General features: G+C 43.5%; 1 protein-coding gene across 4 annotated transcripts in view; it reads left to right on the top strand.

Annotated features, from left to right (window-relative positions):
* ITPK1 (inositol-tetrakisphosphate 1-kinase) overlaps window positions 1–17,830 on the top strand; it is a 263,064-nt gene that overhangs the window by 148,659 nt on the left and 96,575 nt on the right. For all 4 annotated transcript variants that reach the window (XM_063947570.1, XM_063947571.1, XM_063947572.1 and 1 more), the window contains exon 5: window positions 6,802–6,919. In XM_063947570.1, coding sequence (XP_063803640.1) covers window positions 6,802–6,919 — 118 coding nt within the window. The remainder of the gene's footprint in view (window positions 1–6,801; window positions 6,920–17,830) is intronic.

The raw sequence follows: 17,830 nt of genomic DNA, 5'->3' as shown, positions 1-17,830 counted from the left end.
TATACTATAGTAGACTCAAACTGAGTCAATATCCCTAGTGCTCTCTCAGAATTCTCATTCACAGCTATAACTGGTTATAGCTGTGAATGAGAATCCTGAGAGAGCACTAGGGATATTGACTCAGTTTGAGTCTACTATAGTATACTCATTCAGAATTGGATTTGTCAATTTACACCCAAAAGGTCACTGTCACAGCAATTTTTCTTCTTTTTATATACATTGGTGAATTTTATATGATAGACACGAATATTGGAATATCTTCTATCTTTGAGAATATTGCACACACCCACGGCAAAAGCTGGATGGGATATTGAATCTTACAAACTTTGACCTTATTGATTACAACCCCTGATGAAGTCCTGTATGGACGAAACGCGTTGGGCATTCACGCATTTGTGAATTGAACATACATCTGAACGCTTTATTGGAAGAATTGATATTGGATTCAATTGTGGATATCACCAATACAAAATTCATCAAGATAACTATCAGTCTGTATTGTTCATTTATAGTACAAAGCCATGTGTATGTTTTACTGATGTTTTTTTATATGGTTACAGTTTTTGCTGTTAAATTTTAAAAATAAACACATCTGTTTGTGACATCTGAGGTGGTCTAGCTCCCATGAGAATCTCTTTTTTCTATTCCCAATTCTGTGCCTTGTCTGACAGGAGGCATTTCTCAGTGGTACGAGCTTTATTGTATATTAGCGCAAAAAAAGGGTACTTTATCTTTTGGTATATATATATATATATATATATACACACAGAGAAAAAACCACAGCACTCACCACACCAGAAGCGGGGCACAGCTATGCACTTACCACTCACAGGGTGGGGTGCATGTAACACAGCACTCTCCACCACAAAAGCGGGGTACACAGCTGTACTTACCACTCACAGGGCGGGGTGCATGTAGCCCATGACCACATCGCTCTAATAAATACAAACAAAGAACCCAGCACTCACCAAAGTAAACTCACTTATCCTCAACAATTCAATAAATAAATGATGGGGGTTTAGTTGGTGGATTGGCCAATGCACGGAAGCCTGCATACCGATTTTCAAGGTACCCCACCTTCATGCAGGTCCTACACTATCACAGAGTCTTAAAACCTGACCACTTCACTGCTGTTACACATATCATCTGCCTGCTAGATTTAATGTGTACCTGCCACAGACTTTATGGCTTTTAAAGGCACACTAGTCACCTATTGCACTGGCTCAAAGATGATTGTTAAGGAACAGCTGAGACAGGTTCAGGATAATAAAGTCCACACAGGGGTGCATGAGAAAGCTAGTGGCCACGGTTAATAAGAGCTAACCATAGATTAACCCCATCGTATACACAGTGTAGGACCTGCATGAAGGTGGGGTACCTTGAAAATCGGTATGCAGGCTTCCGTGCATTGGCCAATCCACCAACTAAACCCCCATCATTTATTTATTGAATTGTTGAGGATAAGTGAGTTTACTTTGGTGAGTGCTGGGTTCTTTGTTTGTATTTATTAGAGCGATGTGGTCATGGGCTACATGCACCCCGCCCTGTGAGTGGTAAGTACAGCTGTTGTACCCCGCTTTTGTGGTGGAGAGTGCTGTGTTACATGCACCCCACCCTGTGAGTGGTAAGTGCATAGCTGTGCCCCGCTTCTGGTGTGGTGAGTGCTGTGTTTTTTTCTCTGTGTGTATACGATGGGGTTAATCTATGGTTAGCTCTTATTAACCGTGGCCACTAGCTTTCTCATGCACCCCTGTGTGGACTTTATTATCCTGAACCTGTCTCAGCTGTTCTTTATCAATCATCTTTGAGCCAGTGCAATAGGTGACTAGTGTGCCTTTAAAAGCCATAAAGTCTGTGGCAGGTACACATTAAATCTAGCAGGCAGATGATATGTGTAACAGCAGTGAAGTGGTCAGGTTTTAAGACTCTGTGATAGTGTAGGACCTGCATGAAGGTGGGGTACCTTGAAAATCGGTATGCAGGCTTCCGTGCATTGGCCAATCCACCAACTAAACCCCCATCATTTATTTATTGAATTGTTGAGGATAAGTGAGTTTACTTTGGTGAGTGCTGGGTTCTTTGTTTGTATTTATTAGAGCGATGTGGTCATGGGCTACATGCACCCCGCCCTGTGAGTGGTAAGTACAGCTGTGTACCCCGCTTTTGTGGTGGAGAGTGCTGTGTTACATGCACCCCACCCTGTGAGTGGTAAGTGCATAGCTGTGCCCCGCTTCTGGTGTGGTGAGTGCTGTGTTTTTTTCTCTGTGTGTATACGATGGGGTTAATCTATGGTTAGCTCTTATTAACCGTGGCCACTAGCTTTCTCATGCACCCCTGTGTGGACTTTATTATCCTGAACCTGTCTCAGCTGTTCTTTATCAATCATCTTTGAGCCAGTGCAATAGGTGACTAGTGTGCCTTTAAAAGCCATAAAGTCTGTGGCAGGTACACATTAAATCTAGCAGGCAGATGATATGTGTAACAGCAGTGAAGTGGTCAGGTTTTAAGACTCTGTGATAGTGTAGGACCTGCATGAAGGTGGGGTACCTTGAAAATCGGTATGCAGGCTTCCGTGCATTGGCCAATCCACCAACTAAACCCCCATCATTTATTTATTGAATTGTTGAGGATAAGTGAGTTTACTTTGGTGAGTGCTGGGTTCTTTGTTTGTATTTATTAGAGCGATGTGGTCATGGGCTACATGCACCCCGCCCTGTGAGTGGTAAGTACAGCTGTGTACCCCGCTTTTGTGGTGGAGAGTGCTGTGTTACATGCACCCCACCCTGTGAGTGGTAAGTGCATAGCTGTGCCCCGCTTCTGGTGTGGTGAGTGCTGTGTTTTTTTCTCTGTGTGTATACGATGGGGTTAATCTATGGTTAGCTCTTATTAACCGTGGCCACTAGCTTTCTCATGCACCCCTGTGTGGACTTTATTATCCTGAACCTGTCTCAGCTGTTCTTTATCAATCATCTTTGAGCCAGTGCAATAGGTGACTAGTGTGCCTTTAAAAGCCATAAAGTCTGTGGCAGGTACACATTAAATCTAGCAGGCAGATGATATGTGTAACAGCAGTGAAGTGGTCAGGTTTTAAGACTCTGTGATAGTGTAGGACCTGCATGAAGGTGGGGTACCTTGAAAATCGGTATGCAGGCTTCCGTGCATTGGCCAATCCACCAACTAAACCCCCATCATTTATTTATTGAATTGTTGAGGATAAGTGAGTTTACTTTGGTGAGTGCTGGGTTCTTTGTTTGTATTTATTAGAGCGATGTGGTCATGGGCTACATGCACCCCGCCCTGTGAGTGGTAAGTACAGCTGTTGTACCCCGCTTTTGTGGTGGAGAGTGCTGTGTTACATGCACCCCACCCTGTGAGTGGTAAGTGCATAGCTGTGCCCCGCTTCTGGTGTGGTGAGTGCTGTGTTTTTTTCTCTGTGTGTATACGATGGGGTTAATCTATGGTTAGCTCTTATTAACCGTGGCCACTAGCTTTCTCATGCACCCCTGTGTGGACTTTATTATCCTGAACCTGTCTCAGCTGTTCTTTATCAATCATCTTTGAGCCAGTGCAATAGGTGACTAGTGTGCCTTTAAAAGCCATAAAGTCTGTGGCAGGTACACATTAAATCTAGCAGGCAGATGATATGTGTAACAGCAGTGAAGTGGTCAGGTTTTAAGACTCTGTGATAGTGTAGGACCTGCATGAAGGTGGGGTACCTTGAAAATCGGTATGCAGGCTTCCGTGCATTGGCCAATCCACCAACTAAACCCCCATCATTTATTTATTGAATTGTTGAGGATAAGTGAGTTTACTTTGGTGAGTGCTGGGTTCTTTGTTTGTATTTATTAGAGCGATGTGGTCATGGGCTACATGCACCCCGCCCTGTGAGTGGTAAGTACAGCTGTGTACCCCGCTTTTGTGGTGGAGAGTGCTGTGTTACATGCACCCCACCCTGTGAGTGGTAAGTGCATAGCTGTGCCCCGCTTCTGGTGTGGTGAGTGCTGTGTTTTTTTCTCTGTGTGTATACGATGGGGTTAATCTATGGTTAGCTCTTATTAACCGTGGCCACTAGCTTTCTCATGCACCCCTGTGTGGACTTTATTATCCTGAACCTGTCTCAGCTGTTCTTTATCAATCATCTTTGAGCCAGTGCAATAGGTGACTAGTGTGCCTTTAAAAGCCATAAAGTCTGTGGCAGGTACACATTAAATCTAGCAGGCAGATGATATGTGTAACAGCAGTGAAGTGGTCAGGTTTTAAGACTCTGTGATAGTGTAGGACCTGCATGAAGGTGGGGTACCTTGAAAATCGGTATGCAGGCTTCCGTGCATTGGCCAATCCACCAACTAAACCCCCATCATTTATTTATTGAATTGTTGAGGATAAGTGAGTTTACTTTGGTGAGTGCTGGGTTCTTTGTTTGTATGTATGTATGTATGTATGTATGTGTATATATATATATATATATATATATATATATATATATATTGCATCAAACGCCCCATGAATTTTTAAAAGTAAAGAAAAATGATTTGTCCCCATGCTACATTTTTTTTAGAATTGTTAAGGATATATTGCATACAAATTTTGAAGAATCTGAGATGATATTTATGTGGCCCACCATGCCCCTGAAGATTAAAGATTTCTATTTATTTCTATAAATTTACATAATGATTTGATTAATGATTTGTGATTTGGATGGGTACAGCCACGATAGGCCCATGAGGCTTCATGCTGTTCCCTTTCTTTGTTATGACAATTTTTTGGGTGTGGAGGTGGACCACCTAAGTCAAATCGTACATCAAAAAAAATTTGCACAGTGGTCTCTATGCTAAAAAGGTACATTTTAAGAATAGGGACAGCAAGCATCTGCAAAGTTCTGTAGTAGCCTTGCGGATTTTGTTTCCTTGTGATGTTTGGTTAATGAGCTTCTGTTATCGTTGCTTGCGCCTCCAATTCTTTCCTTACCGTAAATTGCCTTTACGCGTGAAGCTACTGTGGAACATTGTGGCTATTCGAATGGCCCCTTTGCTTAAAATTAATCGACTGTAGGTCACATTGATTTAAATACGTCACTTGCAGACCGTGAAGGAAATATTTTTGAGCTAAACCAGTGTTTACCTTATCCTTTCACATATTAAGTACTTTTAATTGCTCATGTAGCTTCTTTGCGGCGGGAGAGGCGGGACAGACTAATTGTCTCAGTGGCCCCACCACCTGTGGCGCAATCTCACAAGTTGCAGCATTGCGCAGCGTGGGGGAGTGATCATGATGATACAATTTGCTGTGAATCGCGTCCTCATACCCCTGGCCTCACCTATTTCACTAAGATGCTGGGGAAGGGGGGGGGGGGGGGGGGGGGGTTTATGCCGTTTCTGTCATCCATGTAGACTGCCCAAAATTCTGGAGTCTATGATGAACCATATTTTAGTAATGTCAGATATACTGCTTAAAGCTAGAGGAATCTGGGTGTCTCTATTAATGTTCTGCAGTCAAGGTCATGTACAGGTAATATACAGAAGCGGTGTGCCGTGAAACGATTCTCCTTTCGTTTCGATGTTGACATTCATTGGGGTTATTTGAGTTATTGGCTGCACTTTTTTCTGTTATCATTGACTCCATAAACAAAGATGCAGTTTCGTCAGAGGTGACTGATTAGATAATCCTACTACATGTTGCGTTATGACCGATTTTAAGGTGTCAACTCTGTCCACGGCATGTTACAGATAGAGCAGACTGTATTGTTCTTCCCACCATAGGCGCACCATGGTACAAGATTTTGTGATCATGCTTATGCACTATAGTCTCAATAGCATGGGTCTTCAACCTGTGGCCCTCCATCTGCTGTGGAACTACACATCCCAGCATGCCCTGCCACAGTTTTGCTATAAAGGCATGCTAAACCTGAGGCAGGGCATGTTGGGATCTGTAGTTCCACAGTAGCTGGAGGGCCGCAGGTTGAAAACCTGTGCTCTATAGTCTCAATCTAGCATCCAACCTCAAAGTAACATGCAACCTAGAAAACCTTTTATTGAAATTGTATTGAGAAATAAAAGTGTTAATAAAAACGTCTCCATAGTTGTGGAATGTGTTTGACAGCCTAATCTCCATCTGATGTATATGAAATGGAAAACTACAACACGTTTATGTATAAACATCATAAAACCGTCTCGTGTTGTCAGTAGCTCTATATACCTAGTGTTCAGAGGAGGCTCAGTGATCTGTGTGGCCAGAGGTCACATCGCACACGCTCTGTCCTTGTACTTCGGATCAGCTGCGTCTGGTGTCCCTGACCTATATTTCTTGGATTAATATTTAATGTATTATAGCAGGCTCTAAACGGATCACCTGCTGACATGCTGGACTCGCGACCCCTCCTTGTAAGATGAAAGGAAGCCGCCTTTTAATGTGGCTCTGCTTTTCAGGCACTCTAAATTATTCTGATGTCAGTATTTAAAGGGACACCTTTGACAAGAATAAATGTGTTCTCTAAGATACATTTTACTGCAAAGAAACTTTTAAACCCTATTTACTAGATTTGGATCTTCTGTAGGTGCAAAATTAGCAATGACCCAATTTAGCACTTTACCGAAGTTCTCTGAACATTGCTGCATGGAGTAAAGGTTGGCGCTATTCCATCCGAGGGTCACCAGCCCAACCACAGTGGGAGTTGTCGTTTAAACCTGTATTTTGGTCCAACCTGTCTGTGTTCTATGTTCTGGGTAAACATACAAAGATAGCAGGTAGCGAGGACTCGCCGCAAAGGCTCACAATCTGAGAGCCTCTTTTTGTCATTATTAGGAATATATCGAAGCTCATCCAGAGACAATCATTTTGGACCCCTTGCCTGCCATTCGAACACTATTGGATCGCTCCAAATCTTATGAGCTTATCCGAAGGATTGAGTCCTACACGCAAGGTAAGTCTCCACTTCTTTAAAGTGTATATTCTATGTATACCGACTGATGTGCCCACATGATTTGTATGCCCCTCTTCACCTCACCCCAATACTTCATGCCTCCTCCAATTCACCAACTCCCACTGATTTGGCAGGTTGCCTTTTGCTTTAGCTGCCACGAGCGCCGCTGCCACCATGGCTGTCATGATTCTACTCAACTTATTTTTTTTAATTTTTTTATTTTAATACAATTTGGTTTGATTCAATTTTATCACTGGTATATTCCTGTATAATACGATAGCTGAAAGTGGGGGGTTCCAATGATGGCAAACCATATGTAATGTAATCACAAAGTGAGTACAGATGCTCCTTGCTTAACAAACTACCTGTTTAGTGTCCAATTGAACTTACGACCAGCTCTCCGACCAGCTGGTACATCACTTATAATTTGCACTGATTGTATTTTTCTGTTCTGTATCACTGTACAGTATGTAAGAGTTATGCAAAGTAAAACAAAGTTATTAAGTTGGAGTTTCTTTCAGACCTTTATTCAGGATAAATAAAAATGATTACATGTATTAAGTATGCGCCGCCTCGCCTAACGACCAATTTGTTTAACGACCTTGTCGTAGGAACGGGACTAGGTCATTATGTGAGGAGAATCTGTACTACAAAGGTACTGATGTGTCCTCCATACAGTATTGCTGTAGTCGCACCAACAGGACCCTCTTGGTGTGCAAAGTACCGCCGGGCTTCTTTTTACCAGAAAATGGCAATGCAATGCGACTAGGATGCACAAGGAGACTATGCTGATTATTTTGATGTGCAATACTTGTATATCTGTGCGACTGAGTCTGAATCGGCATAAGAAGTGCTATAATGCAGCATCCTTGGCTATTTTTCACAACACGTTCCATTGTGCGTCATACACAGGCCAAGTCGCCCACAGAGATGCAAGTATTGCATATCAAATTAATCGGCACAGTCTCCTGGTTGGGACTAAGGCACATTTACAGGTAAAAAAAGACTTGATAAAAGATGCCCAGTGCTGAGCAGAGTTGGCCGGGACCTCGCAGCTTACTTCTGCCAGGCGTCTCGTGTCTCATGGTGTATCAAGGCTAGTTGTATGAGGACACATCTGTAGCTGTAGGCATAACCAGCTAGTCACCCTGTGCTATCCTGCACTATAATTTTAATACAGGTCAGCTTTACTGTCTGACTTTTTTTTCTTTCATTAAGGGGTATATTCAATTAGGGTCGGATACATTCCGACATGCATTTGTCAGAATGGATGCGACAACCCCTATTCAATCTCATCTCAATTCGACTCTCAAAAAGTTGAATTGAGATGAGGGACCCAGAGGAGGAGGAGGAGGAGGAGGAGGAGGAGGAGGGGGGGGGGGGGGGTGAGCCGCGGGCAGACCAGCGGGGACAGCTGCGGGCAGACGGAGGACAGCAGCATTACAGTAGCGCTTCAGGAGGGTGTCTCACAGCCGCCCGACCTCATGGCAGTGTCCACCCGGCTCCAGCAAGCGTGACCTCACTTGCTGGAGCCGGGTGGACGCTTGACGTGAGCGGCGCGGCTATGAGACATCTTGCTGCTGTGCTGTAGCGCTTCTGTCCCCTGTATATGCCCTGCAGCTGTCCCGCGGCTCCACCCCCACCCCCCACCCCTCCTCCTCTGGGTCCCACATCTCAGTCCGACATTTTGTTATGTCGGACTGAGATGGTCAGAAACGGGGCCAAATCCTGTTGAATTTGGCCCCGTTTCACTCAAAAGTACGTGAATCGGCAGCTATACCACAGATTCACGTACTATTCGACAAGTCAAATTCCACGACTTGTCGAATAAAAACTGATGGGACTGAATAGGTCGAATTACTATTCGACCTTAAAAAGTCGAAAACTGACGTCTGTCGAAAAGACGGCAGTTTTTGACCCTAATTGAATATACCCCTATAGCTACATTACCATCTATGAATGGTGGGTTTTGGTATGATTTGTCCGTCAGTCCTTCTGTAGACACCTTTATATCGACATGTTCACAATTTTGACATTCACACTTCACACACTTGCAAAGTGTCGACACGGACAAAAGCTCTACATGTTCAACTAGTGCAAAATGTAGACAGACAATTTTAAACCCAACCCCAGCTTCAATCCTAACCTCGATCCCAGCCCCAATCCTAACCCCGAACCCAACCCCAGCTCCAATCCTAACCATAACCTTTCTGTTGTTGACATTAGAACTACCGACACTTCATGTTGATATTGTCTCAAACTTTTGCAGGTGTCAATATTTTAGCCATGTAGGCATCATGACATTCAGCTTTATAGTGTCGACACTGGGATTGTCGGCAACACAACTACATCCCTTGTATGGCCTGGTTCTTTCTTTCCATGGCTTCAGTGGGGTGGCCATGCTTTCCATGGACTGACCATCCCTCTTTCAGCTGTACATCCATTTACAATGTCAGACCTGCTTCATTATTTTGCAATAGTTATAAACGCATATTTAAAAAACGCCGGAGTATACAGTCTAACGCGTTTGTGGAGCTGTACACCATTAAGAATAAATTAGACCAAATTTCCACGTGAATACTGGAAGCAAGTTACAGTGTAATAAGGTGTCTCCAGCACAAATGTACTGAAAGACAACTGCAAACCGGGTCACCTTACTTCTTTCTACAACTATCCGGATGACGGATCTGCAGTGTCTAGGTAGACAGTCAATCGGTCGACACCATAAGGTCACATGCATTAAATTGACAGTTACAAAAGGTTGACATGACAATGATCGTTTGTTTGTTTTTTCTTGTGTTTTTTTTTTTTTTTTGGGGGGGGGGGGGGTTATGTTCTCCCAACGTTTGCTTGATTTACTATCCACGTGGACTACTACTGGGATTAGTAAAGTGTGTCGAGTGAAACGATCCCTCGTGGGTATACATTTTCACTGGTGGTGGTTACATATTACCAAACATACAAGATTTCATCCAAAACACTGAAAGAAAAAAATAATTGACCGTTGTCATGTTGATCTTTTGTACCTGTCGACCTTAACATCTGTCGACCTTTGGTACATGTCGACCCAATGCATGACAACCATCCATATTACTGTAGATCTTCTATACCACACCCCAAAAAGATAATTATTTTCGCCCCAACTTCTCTGACATCAGACATGGGTCTGTAAACTATTGTAATTCATTTTTATTCTTACCCCCCCCCCCCCTTTCTTGGGTCTGTTGATAAATTGGGTACAAAAGACACAAGACTAGTGTATTCATTGATTTTACTGTAAATAACTTCCATTTACATTTAGGTTTTTATTTTTTGCATACTAATACAATTTACGCTTTAATATTATAATAATAATATTATTCCATTTAATCAGCGAGAGACTGTGAACAAAGATTTTTCTTTTCTGTCTCATTGAAATAATCTGTTTCTGAATCTGGGGAGCACCAACATTTTCTGTATCTGGACACTGTTACTTGGTATAATCACTCTGAATAGTTGGTTACATATTACACATATAAAATCCCTCGCATCCTATGCACAGTTCTCTAGGGATTGGAATGTAAGGGAAGAGTCCTAGGCTGCGGGGGGAGGGTTAGGGCTAGGCTGCGCCCCGGGGGCGTTAGGTTTAGGCTGTAGGAAGGGTGAGTTAGGTTTAGGCATCACCGGGGAGGGTTAGGGTTTACGCTGCGGGGGTTAGGGTTAGGCTACGGAAAAGGGAGAGCTAGGTGGACATGGTGGGAAGGTAAGTATACTTACCTTCTCCTGTTGGGTTCTATCCACCGGGATGCCATGGTCGGTATTCTGACTACTGACCTCCCGAACGCCGGCAAATCAATCCCAACCCGTGAAATCCACCCTACATTGTTTTTTCAGAAGTTATTTTTGAGTGTTATTTGTCTGTGCTCTCTTTGGAGTAATGGTGCCCACACACGGTGCGTTTCTCGCGTGCTATTTGATCTTTTTAGTTCAAATAGCACCGCGTCTAATTCAAATCGCACCATGGGGGCCATTCCGAGTTGTTCGCTCGTTGCCGATTTTCGCAACAGAGCGATTAAGGCAAAAGTATTTTAGCACAAAACTTTAGTAGATTTACTCACGTCCGAACAAGGAATTTTCATCGTTGAAGTGATCGGAGTGTGATGGACAGGAAGTGGGTGTATCTGGGCGGAAACTGGCCGTTTTCAGGGAGTGTGCTGAAAAACGCAGGCGTGTCAGGGAAAAACGCGGGAGAGTCTGGAGAAACGGGGGAGTGGCTGGCCGAACGCAGGGCGTGTTTGTGACGTCAAACCAGGAACAAAACGGGCTGAGCTGATCGCAATCTGTGAGTAGGTCTGGAGCTACTCAGAAACTGCTAAGAATTTTCTATTCGCAATTTTGCTAATCTTTCGTTCGCTATTTTGCTAAGCTAAGATACACTCCCAGAGGGCGGCGGCCTAGCGTGTACAATGCTGCTAAATCTGCTAGCGAGCGAACAACTCGGAATGTGTATTGTCCCAAACGATGCGATGCGCGCTCCCGTGTAGTGAATATCGCAGGCAGGTATTTCTGAACTACATCGCATACATTACATATTGTAGTGTAGTCAAATTCGGGTGTAGTTCAAATCGCATGTAGTTCAAATAGCATACCAATTAAAATACAAATCGCATAGCACACATAAGGCCAGTACAGATGGGGAGATTTTATTCAGAGATGTGTGCTGAGTGAAGGGGGTGAAATGAGCGCTCTAACTAGTGCCCTTATTTATCAATGAGTGATAAATTTAACTGAGTGGTAAATTTCACCAGCCAATCAGCTCCTAACTTCCATGTCACAGGCTGGGTTTGAAAAATGACAGTTAGAGCGGATTGGCTGGTGAACTTTATCACACAGAGTGAAATTTATCACTCATTGCTAAATAAGGGAATGAATTTGGCCTGCATGCAGGCCAATCTAGTTCCGGCGATAGAGAGATCCATGCTTAGTTTCTAAGCAATCTAATCACCCCCCCCCCCTTATAAGTATAGCTCAAATCGCACCTAGCACAGATAGCACCGTGTCCACGCGGGCACCATAAGCCTGATATATGTGTCTGTCTTGGATCAATAACATTTATTAAATGAGAGCTGTCCCGGCTTATTTTCCCACATGTCTTATAGTTAACTAGCAAACGCTTCCTAAAATACTTAAAGTATTAACATGCCAGAAGAGCAGACAATTAGCAGTTAATTAGCCAAATCAACAAGCCAATTAAACAACACCTAACCCAAACTGAAAGCTTTTGCTGCGTGAATAGATATCTTGTAACATCCTCATGTAGGAAGAGTTCTATGCAAAACTTAGTTAATTTCCATGTCAACATTTTAATTTAAACTCTAAAATATTTTCAGTGAGTTTTTAATAAATAGAATAAATGATTGGTGTCCATTTTGTGCTAAAAGTACTCTTGATTATACAAGGTAGTTTGGAGACTCTAATACCCCTTTCACATCGCACAAATAACCCGGTACCGACACGGCATATTGCCGTGTCGAACCGGGTCAGTGTGCGATGTGAAAGCGCACTGGCCGATTTAGCGGGTCGCCTGACCCGGTAAATCAACCCGGTAAAAAAGAAGGGTTTTACCCGGGTTGATTACCGGGTCAGGTGCGGTGTGAATGGGAGCCGTGTCGATGCGACACGGTTCCCATTCACAAGATAGGGAGAGGCGGCGCTGGAGATGAGCTCATCTCCCGACGCCGCCTCCACCCCCGCCCCTGCTGCGCGCTCCGTTGTTATGGCAACCGACCCGGTATATTGCCAGGTCGGAAAGCCAGCAGCGGAGTGCAAATGCCGGATCCCACCCGGTAAGTACACGTTTGTCTTACCGGGTAGGATCCGGCATTTGCAGTCTGAATGCAGCATGAGTTAAACAGGTAAATGTAACCGAATCGCTTCAGCCTATCCCTGCTGTATAACTTACCATGTTTGTTCCCGACGCAGAGCGGTGCTCCATCCTTTCCGTAGGTCTGTCCCATTCCTGGGGGCTTTCTATGAAATGAAAGCCTAGAACAAGTGAACAATTAAAGACAAAAAAAAAAAAAAAAAAATCCTCTAATTATTTTATTTAACAGAATTTTAATGTGCATTTTTTTACTGATGAAAGTAGCCACCTTTTGCAGATATAACCGGTGTACACACCTGTTATTATTATGAATTATTATTATTAATATTTATTATTATTATCCTTTATTTATATGGCACCACATTGGATCTGCAGCGCCCAATTACAGAGTAAACAAATAAGCAAAACATGAAGACAGTGACTTACAGTTCAATACAATATAGGACAAGTACAGGGTATATAAACATGGCTGCGTCAGTAAACAGCACTGAAATAAGTATCAGAGTGACAGAAAACCGAGGGATTTGGTGCCATCAAAGGGAGTATTGCAAAGAAGATACGTTAAGTAAGAGACGTGAAAGCACATGAGGGAAGAGGACCCTGCTCGTGAGAGCTTACATTCTTTTGGTTAAGAGTGCCAGTCACTCAGTGCAAGTCTCCGCTAGGGATCCAGCAAAGGACCCCCAGACCATCATGCATCTCCGCCATGTTTGACAGCTGGTGTCAACAAGATTTGGTTAATTAGGGCTGTGTTGAAGCCTGAAATGTAAAACAACTCTTAATAGCAATTCATAGTCTTCTGCTATTAAAAGCAGTTGGGTATATGCAATTGTGGTCGAATTCCGGCTGGAATTTGACCGTTTTTAAATTCGACACAATTCGACAGTCGAATCCCGGCCGCCAGGACCCGAATTCGACATATTCAATAAAAAACGGATTCGACAGTCCCGCTGTCGAAAAACGGACCAATTGACGGATAAGTGTGCGTCCTGGATTCGACTTTATGGACGGCTCAAAAATGTTTAAAAAACCCAGAAAAAAATTGCGTGGGGTCCCCCCTCCTAAGCACAACCAGCCTCGGGCTCTTTGAGAACAGGACAGATGCTACACTGGATTTTGGCGAGTATAATTTTATTTTCAGGTACACCGTGGATTCTATTTGGAGAAGTGGACAGAGTCGGTGTGTGAACATAGGTAAGTATGTGTGTGTCGGCATGTATGTAATAAAGTTTTACTTTCACGGTGTGCATGTACTGTTTTTATTTGGCTATTTTTTTTGCAGTAGAACTACAGGTACCAGCGGGCCCGTTTCCCCCCCGCATGCTGGTACTTGTGGTTCTCCAAGTACCAGCTTGCGGGGGAGGCTTGCTGGGACTTGTAGTTCTGCTACAAAAAACCAATACTCTTTATTTTGTCACTTGGCTATCAGCCTCCCATCACAGCCCATGGATGGGGGGGGACAGCCTCGGGCTTCACCCCTGGCCCTTGGGTGGCTGGAGGGGGGGGGGGGGGGGGCTTGATTTAAGGGGTCCCCACTCCTCCAGGGTACCCCGGCCAGGGGTGACTAGTTAGTGATTTAATGCCACGGCCGCAGGGACCGATATAAAAGTGTCCCCCGGCTGTGGCATTATCTCTCTGACTAGTGGAGCCCGGTGCTGTTGTTAAAAATACAGGGGACCCCTACGCATTTTGTCCCCCGTATTTTTGGCACCAGGACCGGATGCAGAGCCCAGTGCTGGTTGTGAAAATACGGGGGATCCCCTGTCATTTCCCCCCCCCCCCCCCCGTATTTTTACAACCAGGACCAGCTCAAAGAGCCCGAGGCTGGTTATGCTTAGGAGGGGGGACCCCATACATTTTTTTTCTTGTTTTTAACCCATTCCCACCCCTTCCCAATGAAAACCATGCACTGATCTCTCCATATTATTTTAGTCAGTTGAAAAGAAATAAAATATTCTTTTAAAAAATATATAAATAATACTTGTGTCTCCTAATAGACAAACCAAGTACATAATCCCTTCTAATATAAATAGATATGCTATTAGCAATAAAAAAAAACACAAAAAAAACATGTTTTTAATTTTTTTATTAGATTTCGCCAGCAAAGTGAGGATGAATGAAATTGACGAAATTACTGTCGAAAAGCACTGTTGTCGAATCGACATTCTTCAATTGAATATACTTTTGTCGAAAAGCCGCATTTTTACCATTGCAGACCTGTCGAATTTGACAACTGTCGAATTTCAAAAAGTCGAATTTGAAACGTCCGTTTTTTTGTCGAAAAGTACTGTATTGCATTGGCGAATTTTTTTTGTGTCGAAAATGCCCCGTTTTTCGACATTTGCGTCAATTCGACCGCAATTGCATATACCCCATAGTCTTTTGCTATTAAAAGCAATCTTTTTAAACTTTTTCATTGCTGCAAAACTACGTTAAGTTCTTACCTTATTACATTTTCCCCCGCATTTTCACACTTCTCTTACCTTACACGTTGCACATTATTATTCTCTGGGCTTCAATTGCTTACATTTCAATAAAAACTGGAGAAAATGGGGGTGTTCCAATAGTTTTGACTGGTAGTAAGTAGTATGCAAGTCTATCTTTTTCCCTGTGCTTGTGTGTGTTTCCTCCGGGTACTCCGGTTTACTTACACAATCCAAAAATACATATGTAGGTTTATTGGGTTCTGACAAAAGAATTAAACCTAGCTGCAAATTTACTAAGGTGGGAGGTTTTTTTGGGGAACTGGTGATGTTGCTCATAGCAACCAATCAGATTCTACTTAAGCTTTATCTAGTTGCTTCTAGAAAATAAACAACAAAATCTGGTTGCTGTGGGCAACATCATCCGTTCTAAAAAAAACTCCCACTTTAGTATATTTAGTGTGTGTGTGTGGTAGCAAATATGGGTCCTAATTCAGAGTTGATTGTAGCAGCAAATTTGTTAGCAGTTGGGCAAAACCATGTGCACTGCAGGGGGGGCAGATATAACATGTGCAGAGAGAGTTAGATTTGGGTGGGGTGTGTTTAAACTTAAATCTAAATTGCAGTGTAAAAATAATGCAGCCAATATTTACCCTGTACAGAATCAATTTAACCCACCCACATCTAACTCGGGGGCAAAAGCTGGATTTACGGGGGGGGGGGGGGGGGAGGGGGTCGGTCCATAGGAGTGTGTATATATATATATATATATATGTGTGTGTGTGTGTGTATGTGTATATATATATATATATATATATATATATATGTATATATGTAATATATTTTTTGTATATGTCTCACACATACACACACACACACACACACATAAATTACACACGCACAAGACACACCACTAACATACTGTACACACATACTGTACCCGGGGCTAGGCTGAGAAAAGAAAGCCAGGTCCTCTGAACAGTCTATGCCAGTGATTTTTAACCTTTTTAAACTTGTACGTTTTTTGTGTGGTTTTTTTTACAATAATTCCAAAACTGCCCCCCCCCCACATCAAACAAATAAAAAATACACTGGCTCCAACCTCAGTTTACAACTCAGGTTTCCATCTCCGTATCAGAGCAGTGAGGAGCAGCACAGAGCATTTCCTCCCAGCATCTTAGGAGCCCGGTCCCAATCCCAACCCCAACGAAGCAGGGCTTGCTGGGCGGGCGAGCTGGCAGGCGATGTAGCGTGCGTGACCTGTGAGTCATACCCGCATCACCATACAGCAGGTCACGGCCGGCCGCTGCGGTGCCCGAGCCCAATAGCAATGACTGCGGCAGCTGGTGTCTCTGGTGGACGGGCATGCGTGGCTCATCTGACAGCGCTGCTCTATGCAGATAGCTTTGCCAACAAGAGCTGTGATCTCGACCATGTACGCAAAATTGCGGTTTGTAATGAGACGGAGACACAGCTGTCTCAGTCTCTGAAAAGAATTTGGCCCATCAGGGGGGGGGTTTCTGGGTACTCGGAAACTTTCCCTGCGTGCGCCACTGCAACTGCTAACAAATTTGCTGCTGTGATCCACTCTGAATTACCCCCATAGATTGTAAGCTCCACTGATGCAGGAACTGATGTGAGTGATTCCATAGTCCATAGACCTGTGTATTTTGACTTTCATTTTTTGTTTCTGCTTATAGGTAGTAATGTTATTCATAGACTTTGTTAGTTTGTTCTGCAGAATAATTGTGGTCACTAGAAATAAAGGGCCGTTCTAGCACCCTCTGGCTGATCAGAGTCAGATAAATAAGATGAAACCGTTGTATTGTGTTAGCACATGGGATCAATGAAGAGGGTAACCTGTTCTGCCCGGCTCTCCCATGAGTCTTTGTTGCTCACACAAGTAGACAGAAAGACCAGTGTATTATATACGCACAAAGGGCAGCTTTGTGATGAATGAATAAACATTATGAGCATATAATGGAGCTCAGTAGGTGGGGATTGTGCTGATGATCCGGAGTCAGTGTGGCGACGTGGCAGCGTGCTGTGATGTTCAGCTGCGATTGGTTCCGTATCAGCAAGTGAGCAGTACAGTTATCGCCTTGGTTTATGGCATAGATGGGACTAAATCCATATATTGCTACTTACCATACAGTGATACTTCTCAAATGCCACCAGGGTTCCTTCAGTTGTCATCACTTACTAGAGCACACACTAGTTTGTGTAAAAGAAAATGGGACTTGCGGGGTTTTTTTTTGGGTCAGTTGCTCATTGTCTTTTGAATAGGGGCCAAGGGATTATTATTTATTTATTATTATTATTTTTGTTTTTGTGTGAGCAGTAGGTTGTTTTTTTAGAAGAAACACACCTGGGAAGCATAGCCACACCCCATCAGAAGAAAACTAATGAAAAATACTATAAAAGCGCACCAGGGGGGCCTGGCAAGTTGTGGAGGTGGAGAAATGTCCCCCTCTGCATCCCCATGCTGCCCCTTCATGGGGGCGGGCTCTTAGCAAGGGGTCATTTTTCTTCCACTGGTAATCAGGACACACCCCCTTACCCAGCACCTCTGGCCACAGTTCTTGGGAGAGTGCTAGATTGCATCTCCCAGCAGACATCAGCATG

This window comes from Pseudophryne corroboree, chromosome 12 (assembly GCF_028390025.1).
Source record: "Pseudophryne corroboree isolate aPseCor3 chromosome 12, aPseCor3.hap2, whole genome shotgun sequence".
Taxonomy (NCBI): domain Eukaryota; kingdom Metazoa; phylum Chordata; class Amphibia; order Anura; family Myobatrachidae; genus Pseudophryne; species Pseudophryne corroboree.
Note: the sequence above shows the minus strand (reverse complement) of the source record. Positions and strands in the feature narration are given on the sequence as shown.